General features: G+C 40.1%; 2 protein-coding genes across 11 annotated transcripts in view; one reads left to right on the top strand and one right to left on the bottom strand.

Moving 5' to 3' along the window:
- Positions 1-667: 667 nt before the first annotated feature.
- Positions 668-2,861, bottom strand: MPLKIP (M-phase specific PLK1 interacting protein). Its single transcript, XM_037511122.1, has 2 exons — positions 2,185-2,861; positions 668-1,175 (listed from the first exon to the last, which is right to left on the bottom strand). The coding sequence occupies exons 1-2, from the start codon at positions 2,521-2,523 to the stop codon at positions 975-977; spliced, it is 540 nt and encodes a 179-aa protein (XP_037367019.1). The 5' UTR covers positions 2,524-2,861; the 3' UTR covers positions 668-974.
- Positions 2,862-2,984: 123 nt separating this feature from the next.
- The window catches only part of SUGCT (succinyl-CoA:glutarate-CoA transferase), a 793,244-nt gene continuing 780,814 nt past the window's right edge, over positions 2,985-15,414 (top strand). For all 10 annotated transcript variants that reach the window (XM_054692302.1, XM_054692300.1, XM_054692297.1 and 7 more), the window contains exon 1: positions 2,985-3,120. In XM_054692302.1, coding sequence (XP_054548277.1) covers positions 3,021-3,120 — 100 coding nt within the window. In that variant the 5' untranslated portion in view covers positions 2,985-3,020. The remainder of the gene's footprint in view (positions 3,121-15,414) is intronic.

Genomic DNA, 15,414 nt, shown 5'->3' with positions numbered 1-15,414 from the left:
TCCTGTGAAAACCACATCTCTAATCCAGATAGGCCAATGGGCTGAAGGTAACTGATACCCTGTTTCCCTATACAGGTGAGCCCATGGTTCAGGTCAATTTTGCCTTGGTCATAGTTATTGGTTCAGGACCACAGAAATATGATCTAAGCATGGTCATGCTGTCTTTCCTGGGATTGACAGAATTGGGAAATATTTTCTTTGTGATCTGAAACACTGGTAGACACTTCCCTTGGCATCAAGAGAAAATGACTCCACAATACAAAGGGATGTAGAGAAATTCAGATGCACAGCACTTTAATCAAGCTATGCAAGGAATAGTTCTATCCTAGTCCTTTCCAGTTAAATAAGTATAAATACTCCTTTTTACTTAACAAAATGGGTTTCTGTCACTTTCCATCAAGCCTCAATGCATTTTCACAATAGCATTACATAAAATATGAAGCTAGAATTCTCAAACTGAATGGTTATAATATGAATAGATTTATAGTTACGAATATGAATAGAATTATCTATTCTCTCCTTTCACTCCTTTCCCCATAAAGAACTGCCCACAGCTCAATATTTTCATTTGCAAAAGTAGCATGCACCATTATTTACCTATGAACTCTAAGTGGTTACAAAACATTAATTCTACTTCTTTAGCACATGACAAAACCACAATATAGCTAAGATAAAATGTTTTATTTCAAAACATTAGAAAAACATTGAAAGACAAAAGTCCATCACATAGGAAAGAACGTTAAATATCTGGAAACTGTAAATCTTCTAAAATGTGGTAGGCACTTCCAGAGAGCTTAATATTGCAAATTATCCTATCATGTCTTCTCTAATATACCAGTACTTCATATAATGAAAAATATGAAGCCCCAACTAATTATTCAAAGTCACCATCTTAGAGTTCAACTTAATTACACAAATATGTTTTGTCCAAGATGTTCCTGACACATGACGCTTCCAGATGAATTTCATAAATATTAAGAAAAATATCTTCCTTTTTTGCCTGTGAAAGTCTGAGTATTGCTGTATTGTTGGCTTATATCCACTACAGATACTGGTTCTAGGCCAGCCCAAGGGTCTTCAAGCATTGAAGGCTTAAAATAACTTTCCAACTCATTAGACATTCTTTTTTCTCTACCACGCCCTGATCCAAATGGTGTAGATGTCCTTGGCGAACCCTTTAGGAAAAAAATGACCAGTTAAAAAAACATTTAGCAGAGATAATCTTCTTTAAAAGCCAGTGGGGAGCGCATTGCTAAGTTAAAAGTTGTTTCTGGAACCTAAATATGTCCAATTGCAAAGTTCATACTTTCTTTAATCTAGTGTTTGTGTGTAAAATGTATTTAAACTAATGTGTCACCTTAAATACTGTTGGATTTCTAATGTAATAACTGTGCAGAAACAGCAATTGGTGATGAAATAAACTAATTGCATTTCAATTTTTCCTCAAAATTTCCTCCCTTTTTGGAGAAAAATTACAGCATTTTTTAAAACCCTAGTTACAAATTTATAGAACATTTCTATTTCATGAAATTTTATCTATCACCTTAGCTCCATGGTCAAAGGGAGTGGGGTTTAACAAAAACAAAATTGGAAAGCTAATAAGTACACACAAGTTATAAACAACGGAAACCCTATACACACCAGATATACTCCTATCTCCTGTATTCACTCTGAGCGGAATGGGAGACTTCTTCCACTATTGCTAGGCTTTTTATTGAGAAAGACTGGAACAGATGCCAGTTTGGTTAGAAAACAGACAAAGGGGTGGGGGGAAGGTGCCCAGCAGTAGGAAGAAGGTACCAACCTAAAATTTTATAATCTAGAGGAGCGATATACTGGAGATTCGTTGACTTTTTGCCCAGAGACCGGGGACTCAATTCACGAAAACGACCTGGGAAGGCCCTTGGCAACGGAATGGTATCTAGGGGAATCTCCGGTGTGAGTGGCTCTGTACTGGTTAAAAGCTGAGCAGAAGGGCTCGAGAACAGGAAGTACAGCTCCGTCATATTTTAGGGTGATCTAAAGAAAATTACTTAACTTCTCTCAGCCTCAGTTTACTCCTGTAAAACGGGCTAAAGATAGCATCTCAGCTCACAGAGGATTAAACAAAATAATCCACGTAAAGGATTATCAGTACCGTGCCTGCCATACAGAAAGAGCTCCGCAAACGCTGGCTAAGATTACCTGGGGGTGGGTCTGCTGCTGCCCCGGGGAGTAGCCGAATTGCTGCTGGGACCCCGCGGGGGACCTGGAGTAGGAGCCAGGGTAACCGCCAGGGGACGGAGACCCGAACCGGCCCCCTGGGAAGTTGCCTCCGTGCCGAGGAGAGTGGCCGCTCCCGTAGGGCCTAGACCGGGGCCCGTAAGGCGGCGTGTGGTGAGGGCTCCCGTATCCGTCCCGAGGGGAGGGCGGGCGCGGTCCGCCTCCGCCCGAGGAACCCCGGAAGCTGCTCCCAGCTCCCCAACCTCCTACACCCGGGCCGGGGTAAGGAGGAGTCGGGGGTCGAAAATTCTGTCGGCGCATAATCGGAAAACGCAGAGAACGCACTCACGCCCGTATTCTCCCGCCGGAACTGTGCCGAACACGCCTTCAGACCGAACTGGCGGTTCTTTACCAAAACGCTCCTCCGCAACTACAGCATATTGGTTCCGAGGATACCAAAGTTCCGCTAGGGGGCTACGCGATAAGTGGATCACTGAATTGGGTAAAGATAGAGCGGTGGAAGTCAAGAAATAAGGGAGGAAAAGGATAAAGGAAAGACGGAGAGCCTTTCTTTCCCCGGGAACGGCCTTCGGAGTCTGGCGGCCCTTGGTGGACCCAGAGGACCTCCGCTTGGGGGTCAGGGCCGGCGCGTCCGGGCCTCCGGCGGGGGGCGGGGATGAAGGGCGGGGCCGGGGGCGGGGCGAGGCCGGGCCCGGCGGGGGCGGGGTCTGCGGTGTCGCGGGCGCCGCGGGCGGCTGTAGGTCCAGAGCGCGCCGCGTTCTTCCCTCCGGCTGGGGCTGAAGCGTCTGAGGCGCGCGATGCTGGCGGCGCTGGGAAGGCTCGCGGCTCTGCGGAGAACCGACTTTCTCTTCGGCCGGGGTGGCTGGAGGGGGCTGTGGACCGGCCGCCCGCAGTCAGGTATCCTCCGAGACTCGGTCCGGGCGGCGAAAGAGCGCCCAGTCGCAGCCTCCCTCCTCCCGCCGCGTCCTGAGGAGAGCGCCCGCGCTTTCTCCGAGTATCTGCTGTCGCGGCAGCCTGCCGGGTTTTTTCCCTCCCGCCTCCCTGAGCCCTCACTTTGTGCAGGCTTCGCCCCTCTGCCAGGCCGCCCCGGGGTCGCCCAGCTTAGTGCCCGTGTCGAGGCCGGACCCTCGGGAGAGCGCCGGGCCGTGCGAGCCTGGCCCCTGCCCTGTCCTCCCGGCCGGACGCCTTGCCTCGCTCCCTGACCTCAGCCCCCTCGGCCTCCAAGTCACAAACAACATAAAAAATGTACACCCAGAAAGGGTTTCAGCCTGCTGCTTTTAAACTGGGTGGACAGACTGTGCTAATGTCGGACTTTACCCCCTTTCTTGTTCTTGTTAAATGGAAGAGGGTTTGGGAAGTGGTTAGGAAGCAGAGATAATGATTTTCTAAAAGCGAAATTTGGCCAACTCAAAATCTTGATTGTTTGAGACTTTTAGTTAAAAAGAAAAATGTGATAATCCCGGAATGACATCTAATGTATAATAAAACACGACTTTGTACCAGAAAACTGTCGCAGAATTTTATTTAGAATTTGAAATTTCTGTTTACTATTTACTTGATAGACGTTCTTTACTCTTCCAAAATTTGGGAATGGTAGTCCACGATCACTCTTGAATTTAGCTTGCAGGCAACAGAATCCCATTATACTAGCCAGCGATTTCCACCTGTCATTCAGACCTTCTATATTCTCAACCAGTTTATTTTTCTGAGGGAGGGAACAGAAAAATGAGAGTGGTAGGCACTAAATTACTTTTATTAATTTTTGTAATTGGCAAATTATATGCAGAATTGAGTGAAATACCTTAAGTTATCTTTTTACTTGGTTTTCACTTGTGAAATGTTTTTCCCTAAAGTGATATCTTGCTATTTTCTACACATAGGAACTTGCAATAGAAATACAGTGAAAGAAATACAGAGAAAAAAATTGAGAGATACGTGATTCAAGACAGTGTGCCTTTCTCTTTCTCTTTCTCTCTGTATACATACATACATACATACATATATATATATATAGAGAGAGAGAGAGAGGGAGAGAGTAAATTCTTAAGGAAGTGGATCATTTTTAGAACAGGCCCCTTGCTCTCTTAGAGATGAAACATTAGCCAAGCGAAGTTAAGCGACTTGCTTAAGGTCACATTTCAAGCAGTGGTAGTATCAGAACTGCTTCTTGAATCCCAATTTTTTTATTTTTTCCCTAAGTACAGAAATGTGAATGGGTCTGTCTTTTCAAAATGCAATATATAAATATATAACTGAACATGTAAAATTTTGAAAGTGGGACTGTAGCAGGCATCTATTTGTATTGAGTGGTGAGTTTAGGGGAAGGGAGGAGCGATGAGGGGAAGAGGAGAAGTTTTTTATATTGAGTTGCCTGGAGGTGAAAATGTGAACTGGGATAGTGAATTTAAGATTATGGTGACTGCTTTGTAAACTAAGTATGAGCTCTCTGAAGAGAAAAGGGTACTTTTTGTGAACAACAGAGGTATAGTTCCATCAAAAAGAAAAGTGTAGCACTGTTTAGCGAGGACTGGCATTGGAAAACAGGTACCTGGATAGAGCAGTGATTTTGTGGAAGATGCTGTTTGTGACAAGTGTTATCTTCAAGTGGCATGGTATACATAGGAAATCAACAGCTGGAACATCATTTTCTGGTAACCATGAGCCTTTGTGATGAGTACCTGAATTAATTGGTTAACTTTGTGATGGTGTGCCTTTTATTATAATTTAAGTAAGAATACCATGCCAATAAATTTGAAGTGTACATGTAAATGGGACCTTGCCTGTTTCTAAAGACAGGATTTAAGTTAAGATTTTTGGGGTGTTTTTTTTCCCAGTGGATTTCAAATTTTTTTTTTTTTTTTTTTGCAGGGGGGAGGGTAGAACCTTTTCAGAAACCCATACTTGGAAGCTCAAAATATGAGAGAAGAGGGGCTGTGTGTGAAGCAGGAATTGGGGGTCCAGGGCCCTGCTCATTCTGTACTCCTGCTTTAGTGTCCCTTCTCCCCATAGGAAGCTTCTGGGGCACTTCTGCAGAATTAGTTTGAAAATAGATTTTAGGTGCTAGATGTTAAAGAGTGCTGCAAATACCTTGGTTAATTAATTTTACTACTTATCATGAAGAAGTGAATGCTTTCATGTTTTTGCATGGTCAGGACTTTCTAAGCCAAGAAAACTAGAACCTGGGTTAAAGGGCAAACCTTGGAAGTTAAAAGATGACTGAATAGATCCAGAACTCCTAAGAGTTTATATTTCGAAAGGCTATCAGACTCATAGCTTTGGAGACCATTCTGAGATTGAGATTATAAATCTAGCGAAGTTTGTCTCCCCTCTGGAGATATTTATTTACATTCCAAAGGATATTTGTTTGCGTTATGGAGGTTAGCTTTCTTGCTCTTTCACAGGAGAAGGTGGCAACTGGGCAGCTAACCTATGAAAATTCATAATTGTTGGTACCTCTCTTGTAATTCAACCCCTTTTATGCGCAGACCTAACCAACTGACTCGACTCTTACTGTAAAAAGCGTAAGACACAAAAGTGCGTGGAAAATGGTGCATTTCTGGATACAAGTAATAATAACTGATACCTGGTCCAGAAATCTTGTGTTTATTTTTAGGCTAAAAATAAATAAATATAAATATTATTTTATTTATTTTATTTTTTACATCTTTGTTCATTTTTAAACGATATTTGCTTCCCCCCACCCCCTCAGGTGTAGCCCCCATAGAGTTTGCTTTACCAATGCACCCAACACCATCCTCAGTCCCCTGGGCTCCTCCCTCTCTCCCTCTGATCCCTTTTCCTCCTCCTCCCCTGCAGTATGTCTCTGATTTATAATTGTCTGTTTTTGCTTTGTTGTGTTTGTACTGTTATTATTTTTTTACACTGATGTCTTATTTGGTTCCCCTATATTCCTGCTATTAGTGAAAGCATCAGATATTTTTCTTTTTCCTTTTGACTTATTTCACTGAGCATAATTCCTTCTAGCTCCATCCATGTTGCTGCGAAGGGCATGAGTTTATCTTTTTTGATTGCCAAATAATATTCCATTGTGTATATATGCCACATCTTCTTGATCCAGTCATCTATTTTTGGGCATTTGGGTTGTTTCCAGGTTTTACCTATTGTAAATAGTGGTGCAATAAACATAGGGGTACAGGTGTTTCTTTTGAATCTGTTTCTGTGTCCTTTGGGTAGATCCCTAGTAATGGAATTACCGGATCATATGGTAGCTCCATTTATAGTAGACTGAGGAACCTCCAGGCAGCTTTCCATAGTGGTTGGACCAGTTTGCACTCCCACCAGCAGTGAAGGAGAGTTCCTTTTTCACCACATCCTCACCAACATTTGTTGTTGCTTGTTTTTTTTTTGATATGTGCCATTCTTACTGGTGTAAGGTGGTATCTCATTGTGATTTTAATTTGCATTTCCCTGATAATAAGGGATGTTGAACATTTTTTTCATATGCCTGTAGGCCACTAAAAAGGAATGAATAGAGGCCTCCTTGGTGGCGCAGTGGGTTGTTCTCCGCGCTGTGAAGCTGTTCGCAGCCTCTGCAGTGTGGGTTCAATTCCTGGCTGGCCAGGGAGAAACCCACATGGTGTGGCAGACCTCTCCTGCCTCGCCCCCTGCTCCTCTCAGCAGTGTCTTCGGTCCATCTCCCTGTTCTGCTCCCCACTTTGTCTCTGGTGAATTCTCTCACCCTTCCTGCTTCTAACTGTACCCCAGTTCTTGTATAATAAGTAAATTGTAAAAAAATAAAAATTAATAAATATAAATATTAAAAATACTTCTTAGGATGGGAGAATGTGTTTAATAATTTCTGTGTTTAGAAGTCATGGTATATATACTTAATCATAAAGTTGACCTTAATATTCCCTGAAAATTTTTTAGACTATTTCAGTTTTCATTATAGAGATTCTTTTTTTTTTTAAACCTGTTTTATGATAAAAGACTGCTAAGAGTAAAGAAGTAAATGCATCTCTAGGATGTGATTATCTCATTCATTGATAGGGTTAGGCCTGCGTCAACACAGTAGACCACTTATCTATTACCTAAGTATTGTTCTCATTGATAGAATGAGGATTAGAAGCAACTTGTTTTCAACAATTTGAGGGCCAAATTCTACTGTTAATAATCTGGGTTGTTTTTTTTTTTTTTCATTTCTAAGCATGTGTCCTTTTTCTAACAGTCAAGCACAGATGATTTTTCCTTGGTTTACATAATTTTATTTATTTACATTTTATTTTTCTCTTGTGGTAATGTTGATTTACTATACTGCATAAGACTTGGGGGTATAGGTTCACACTGCTTCACAAGTGTGTTACCACTCTCTACCCATCACATGTATGTTATCACTGTATATCCACCACAGTCCTCCACCGCAGTCCATGGGACATGCTCCTCTCTTTGCTCCCCATCTCCCTCCTTCTGGTAGCCTCCATTCTACACAGATGAAAAGTTTTATACATACTAACTTCTTATAGAGTGATTTTCTTCACCTAAGATGTAACACAGGTGTTACTGCATTAGCTTACACTTATAAAAGTTTTCATAAAATAGTAAAATTGCTGATGGAATACTTTGATATGAAGTAAAATGTAAGAATATGAATATTTCTTTCTATAGAAAAGGTTTTGCTTTAAAATGAGTAAATAAAATGGTAATGTCACTGGGATTTTTTATCTTTGTGTGTTTCCAATTATAAACACAATGCATACTTCTGATAGAAAGTCTGAAATGTTTAGCAAAACGAGAAGCAAGAAAAATAATCTCTTATTCAAGAAGCAACTATTTAATATTTAAATATATTGAATTTAATATTTAAAAAATTAACTTCAAATAATAAATCTTTAAATAGGAAAATAAAAAGCTTTTTAAAATGAGAAAACTATACATGAATGCTTATATAATCTGGGGTTGGAAAATCTTGATACCTGTGCAGAAAATAGTTAACATAGCAAGAAGTCAGTTTATCTTTTAAAGCACTTTCTTGCAAGTTTGATTGGCACCTGGGAAATTGGCACTTGAACTGCCCCTTAATTACTAGGGTTGCTAGAGATGGCTTTTACAAACAATGTGATTTATGGGAGTCTTTCTGGGAGTCTGAAATTTTGGTACATGATAAGCAGAGTGTGCTAATGTGAATAGGCCTCAATAAAAACCTTGGATTCTAAATCTGTAGTAGACTTTTCCAAAGAAGAAACATTGAACTTATTACTGTATTTTTTGTTTGAGAAAGAGGCATGCTTGGTGTGGCCCATTGATGGGAGGCAGAGATCATAAGCCTTGTGCATGAATTTTTTCAGATTCTGCCTGTCTTTTCTCCTTGCTTACGGGTCCTGTGGCTCCTTTTAGCAAATCACTGAAAATGTGCATAGTCTTGAGGACCCCAGAAACAATACTTGGGCAGAAAGTAAATTAAATGATTCTTTTGAAGGTAAAATTCCAAAACAATTAAAGAAAGCAAATAGCAGATAGGGGAAAATTACTTTTATTATCTATAATTGATTAAAAGGTTAATATTCCTATTGTATAAAGAATCCATACAAATAAATAAAAATATAAATATCCCTATAGAAATATGGACCAAAAGAAGAGAGAATTTATGAGAGAAGATATGAATGGAAATTGAAGTTCTTGAAACTGTTTTCCATGAAATGATTCATGCACCTCTTAGAAAAAGTTTTCACATATCTCAGTTTGAAGAGTAGTTTTTTTTTTTTTAAAGATTTATTTATTCATACAAGTAGTGGGTACAGTCAGAAGCGCAGGAGGGTGACAGAATTCACCAGAGCCAGAGTGGGGAACAGAACAGGCAGACTGACGAAGTACACTGCTGAGGGGAGCAGCGGGCAGCAGGAGAGGTCTGCGCGCCATGTGGCACCCTCGCCCGGTGGCCGGGCATCAAACAGGCACTGCAGAGGCTGCGGGCAGCTTCGCAACCCAGCACTCAACCACTGCATCACCGGGGAGGCCCTGAAGACTAGTTTGAAACAAACTATCTCTGAAATGAGCTTCCCAGTTTGGGACATTAATTTTGTGAAATTATTCAGACACTACCATTTCTTTTCAATGCTTGGCATATTTTTTGATTGGGATAGAAAGTAGGTTGTGTCTAGTATAAATATTGTGTTGTTTTAATGGTACACATTAACCCACAACATCAGCATTCTTAATACAATCAAGCCACTTTTCTTGCACAGATGGGTATACTATTTGAAACTTGTGGCTGCTCAGATTGATGCAGCAGGGGTAAAAAGGCCAGGAGAATTTCATGGGATGATTTTAAGGATCAGGCCTGCCATTGGCTTATATTACTCTGCTTATATTTCATTGACCAGATCCCAGGCATTTGGCCCTAACTTAACTGAGAGAGAAGCTGGATAATGTAGAAAAGTCTGATCTGATTTACCCAAAATTCATAAGTCATTTTTCTGGTCTGTTCACTCTGTAAATGTCTAAGAGTTTTCATTAAAATAGTATCATACAACAATTGCACTCCAAAATGTATTTTTTAAAAAGATTTATTTATGCATACAAGAGCTGGGGTACAGGCCGGAGGTGTGGGGGGAGAGAAGATTCACCAGAGACAGAGTGGGGGAACAGAACAGGCAGACTGACTGAAGTACACTACTGAGGGGAGCAGCGGGCGAGTCAGCAGAGGTCTGCTGTGCCTTGTGGGTTGCTCTCTGCCCGATCAGGGGATCAAACTCCTGCTGCAATGACTGCCGACAGCTTCATAGGTTACGTCTTAACCCTTGCGCCACCAAGGAGGCCCCCAAAATGTATTTGATTGCAAATTTCAAAGTTATAGCTAAATTCTTGCAAGGTAGAACAGTTCTTAAGAAAGTAGATAGCAGCAGAAGGTGAATTATAAATTATTATTTGTTATTATACACCCAACTATTGTTCTCTGCTTGTCTTTAAATGGTGTAATTGCCTTATAACTTTAGCATCACTTTCACACATTTTTACAACTCAAAAAATTTTAATTTCTTTGATATGTCTTCTAGTAGATACCAATTTTTCAAGTACCCTAACCTTTCCAAAAATTACTTGGCAACTATACTATTAGGAACAGAACTTCTTTCAAGTGTTCTAATGCATTAGAAGACATAATGCTAACTCTTCTAAAAAAAACTTGAGCAGGTTAAGAGAGCATGGTTTGAAGAAATGTCCGTTTGCTTTTTCACTCTGAAGTTTTGGTAGTTAAGTTCTCTGTAAAATATCAAATTAAAAGTCCTTTCATGTACAGCACATGATCTATTTGATATTTGATCAGTTTGTTTCATGACTTCCCCGTTTTTCCTCCCTTGTCTCTGTAGTTAGCTAGTACTGTGGTGAGAGATGCAATAATCGTCACACAGATGAGCCACTTGTATGGGCATTTGAATTGTTGTTCAGCTGTACCATCATCATAACTTTATATCCTAAAGACCAAATAAAATACAAGCTGTTCAATATATTTCAACAGATTATGTTACAGGTACAATTAATGATGCCCTTTCCAACTGTTTTTCTCCCTGCAATCACCCCTCACTGCCATCTAGCCTCTTCCGGGCTTCTCAAATAGGTAAAATATGAATGTAGATAGCCTTTTAATATAGAATATTGACTATCATTTTTCCTATTCAGTAAAATAACCATATGTTTTTGTTTTTAAATGCAAATTAAGTTATTGCCTTCAATAGGTTGTGTGACTATATAGTATATATATATATATATATATAACGATGATAACAATAACAACTGAAATAAAACTACAAAGTGTTCTAAGCACTTTACATTCAATGTTTCCTTAATCCTTGCAAACTCTATGATCTAGGTGTGTCAAATGAGGAAATTGAAGTTCAGAGAAAAGAAGTTGCTTTGTCCAGGGTCACTTGAATAGTTGAGTAGTGGAGTAGATAATTGAATTCAGTGTCTTCATAGCACATGCTCTTATCTGTTTAAAAACTTGTCATTGATTTTGACTTAAATGTACCCTAAAAGTCTTTTATGGGTGTCTTCTCAGCTAATAAAAGCAAAATTCTATTGCCTGATATTAACTGAATTAAATTTAAATGTTACTAATTAAATAAAATGTTACTAGTTTGTTATGTTGTAGGATATCATTGGTAGTGAAATATAAACTTGATAGGTTTTTTTTTTAAGATTTATTTTATTTATTTATACAAGCACTGTGTACAGTCAGAAGTGCGGGAGGGTGAGAGAATTCACCAGAGCCAGAGCAGAGAGCAGAACAGGCAGACTAACGAGGTACACTGCTGAGGGGAGCAGCGGGCAGCGGGAGGGGTCTGCGCACCATGTGGGACCCTGGCCTGGTGGCCGGGGATGGAACCGGCTTTGCAGAGGCTGTGGGCAGCTTCGCAACCCAGCACTCAACCGCTGCGCCACTGGGGAGGCCCTAAACTTGATAGATTTGTAATGAAAGGAGATTTATGGAATGAGGATATTCATAAGCATTTCGTGCAACATTTAAATAAAGCAGGCCCTCTGAAAGAGACCTAAGTATAGAAAACCAATATTTTTGAAGACATACGTTACAAAATTAATTACTTGTCCATTCATTCCTAATGATATGAAAATATCTTATTCAGCAATCAAAAAAAGATAAACTCACACTATTTTTAGCAAGATGCATGGAGCTGGAAGGGATTATGTTAAGCAAAACAAGCCAGAAGGAGAAAGATAAATGCCAGATGATGCTACTTATATGTGGAATATAGAGAAACCAAACAAAGAAGCATCCGGTTACGGGTGAAGAGAGCACAGTGGACTATGGCTGGTAACTGTGGGTGCTTTGGTGATGGGAGAGCAATGGTGACCACACCTGAGGGAAGAAATTATATACTGTCAAAATATTAGCAAGGATGTGAAACAATGGTTCTTTATTAAATAATAAAAAAAGCACCATCTACGTTTTTTTTTTTTAATTATTTATACAAGCACTGGGTACAGTCAGAAGTGCAGGAGGGTGAGAGAATTCACGAGAGCCAGAGGGGAGAGCAGAACAGGCAAAGGACCAAAGTACACGCTGAGGGGAGCAGCGGGTGGCAGGAGAGGTCTGTGCTCCATGTGGGACCCTCACCTGGCGGCGGCCGCCGCCGGGATTGAACCAGCGCTGCGGCAGCTTCACAACCCAGCGCTCAACCACTGCGCCACCGAGGAGGCCCAGCACCATCTACTTTTTATCTCTTTTCCATACTTTTTAAATGCAATTCAATAGTGTGAAAGATTCAACAAATTTGTTATTCCTGCAATACCTTTCTTTATATTAATTGCTTAATACTCTGGCATGTCCTTTCAAGACACTAAATTTTCTGGAGATAGAATGGTGACTGGTCTTCCATATGTATACCCCAAGCAACTAGGAAGAATAAATATATTTGTTAAACTGAGCCTTCTACTAAGAACTGTACCTACCCACATCGCGCAGCAGACCTCTCCTAACTGGCCCGCTGCTAGGCTCAGTTTCCTTTTGTTCTGTTCCCCACTCCGTCTCTGGTGAATCCTCTCACCCCCGCACCTCTGGCCTGTACCCCAGTTCTTGTATGCATAAATAAATAAATCTTAAAAAAAAAGATTTATGACTGCTACTATAATCACCAACCTATAATATATATAATATATATTATTAATGTTATAGCTATGTTTACAAAAATAGGATCATATTAAAAAAATTTTTTTTAAGATTTATTTATTTTATTTATACAAGCACTGGGTACAGTCAGAAGCGCGGGAGGGTGAGAGAATTCACCAGGGCCAGAGTGAGGAGCAGAGCAGGCAGAAGGACCGAAGTACACTGCTGAGGGGAGCAGCGGGCGGTAGGAGAGGTCTGTGCACCATGTGGGACCCTCCTCTGATAGCCTGGGAGCAGCCGGGGATCGAACCAGCACTGCAGAGGCTGCGGGCAGCTTCGCAACCCAGCGCTCAACTGCTGCGCCACCGGGTAGGCCCCATATTAAAATGTTTTTTAAAATTTAATTTTGGGGTCATATTTTTACTCCTTCATATGCACACATGTTCCTTTTTTTTTAATAATAAATTTTATTTTTATATTCCCCCTACAGTTGCACCCCCCCTTTCTGATCCCAATCCCTCCCCACCCCCCAAAAGTGTCTCTGTTTCATAGTTTTTTGTTGATTCTGATTTTCACTTTCTTATAGTTATTCATTTTCCTGGTCCGTTATTTAAGTTTTCTAGATTCCTGCTATGAGTGAGACCATCCGGTATTTTTCTTTTTCTTCTTGGCTTATTTCGCTGAGCATGATCCCTTCCAGCGCCATCCATGTTGCTGCAAATTGCATGTGTTTATCTTTTTTGAATGCTGAGTAATATTCCATGGTGTATATGGACCACATCTTCTTGATCCAGTCATCTATTTTTGGGCATTTGGGTTGTTTCCAAAGCTTAGCTATTGTAAACAGTGCTGCTATAAACATAGGGGTGCAGGTGTTCTTTGGAATTGATGTTTCTGTGTCCTTTGGGTAGATACCTATGAGTGGAATTGCTGGATCATATGGAAGCTCTATGTTTAGTAGGTCCAGAAATCTCCACACAGCTCTCCATAGTGGTTGGACCAGTTTGCACTCCCACCAACAGTGCAGAAGAGTTCCTTTTTCTCCACACCCTCGCCAACATTTGTTGTTGCTAGTTTTTTTAATATGTGCCATTCTCACTGGTATAAGATGGTATCTCATGGTAGTTTTGATTTGCATTTCCCTGATTACAAGTGATGTTGAACATTTTTTCATATGCCTGTTGGCCATTTGCATTTCCTCTTCAGAGAAGTTTCTTTTTAGCTCTTCTGCCCATTTTTTAACTGGATTATTTTCTTTGTTGTTGCTGAGTCTCATCAGCTCTTTGCAGATTTTTGTGATCAGTCCTTTATCATTAGTGTTGGGTGCAAAAATGTTCTCCCAGTTGGTGGGGTTTCTCTTTGTTTTTGTTATTGTCTCTTTTGCTGTGCAGAAGCTCTTTAATTTGATGTAGTCCCAGCTGTTTATCTTTGCCTTCACTATCACTGCTTTGGGTGATGTGTCTGTAAAGATGTCTTTGATGTGCAAATCATGTAGTGTTTCGCCTATATTTCCTTCTATATATTTTATGGTTTCAGGTCTTATGTCTAGTTCTTTAATCCATTTTGAGTTGATTTTCGTGTATGGTGTGAGGTAGTGGTCAAGCTTCATTCTTTTACATGTAGCGACCCAGTTTTCCCAGCACCATTTATTGAACAAACTTTCTTTGCTCCAATGCATAGTCTTTGCTCCTTTGTCAAAGATTAGTTGACCATAGATCTGTGTGTTTATTTCTGGATTTTCTATTTGATTCCATTGGTCTGTATGTCTGTTCTTGTGCCAATACCATGCAGTTTTGATTATTATGGCTTTGTAGTATAGTTTGAAGTCTGGGAGTGTGATGCCTCCATTCCCTTCTTTTTTTTTCCAGGAGAGCTTTGGCTATTCGGGGTTTTTTGTGATTCCATATGAATTTCATCAATAATTGTTCTATTTCTTTGAAGAATGACATTGAAATTTTGATTGGAATAACATTGAATCTGTATATTGCTTTTGGTAGGATGGCCATTTTGATAATGTTTATTCTTCCAATCCATGAGCAGGGGATGTCTTTCCATTTCTTTGTGTCTTCTTCTATTTCTTTTAACAGTGTTTTATAGTTTTCTTTGTATAGGTCCTTTACCTCTTTTGTTAGATTTATTCCCAAATATTTGATTTTTTGTGTTTCAATAATAAAAGGGATGGTTTTTTTGATTTCTTCTTCTTCAGATTTATTGTTTGTGTATAGGAAGGCTACTGACTTTTGCGTGTTGATTTTGTATCCTGCCACTTTACTGAACTGATTGATGAGTTGAATTAGTTTTTCTGTGGAGTTTTTGGGGTTCTCTACGTATATTATCATATCATCTGCAAATAGTGATAGTTTGACTTCTTCTTTTCCTATTTGGATTCCTTGGATGTCTTTCTCTTGTCTTATTGCTCTGGCTAGGACTTCCAGTATTATATTGAAAAGCAGTGGTGAGAGTGGACATCCTTGTCTTGTTCCAGATCTTAATGGAATTGCTTTCAGCTTTTCACCATTGAGAATGATACTGTTTGTTGGCTTGTCATAGATGGCCTTTATGATGTTGAGGTATGTTCCTTGTATCCCAAGAATTTCAAGGGCTTTTAT

This window comes from Talpa occidentalis, unplaced genomic scaffold (assembly GCF_014898055.3).
Source record: "Talpa occidentalis isolate TD23 unplaced genomic scaffold, MPIMG_talOcc4v2.1, whole genome shotgun sequence".
Classification (NCBI taxonomy): Eukaryota; Metazoa; Chordata; class Mammalia; order Eulipotyphla; family Talpidae; genus Talpa; species Talpa occidentalis.
The sequence above is the reverse complement of the archived record's forward strand: the minus strand, read 5'-3'. Positions and strand labels throughout refer to the sequence as shown.

What these genes read in the sequence shown, in the direction of transcription:
- MPLKIP (XM_037511122.1), bottom strand. Translation starts at nt 2,523, where the DNA reads ATGCGCCGACAGAATTTTCGACCCCCGACTCCTCCTTACCCCGGCCCG. An exon ending in AGCAGCAGACCCACCCCCAG is followed by an intron (nt 1,176 to 2,184) that starts GTAATCTTAGCC and finishes TTTTTCCTAAAG; the next exon opens with GGTTCGCCAAGGACATCTAC.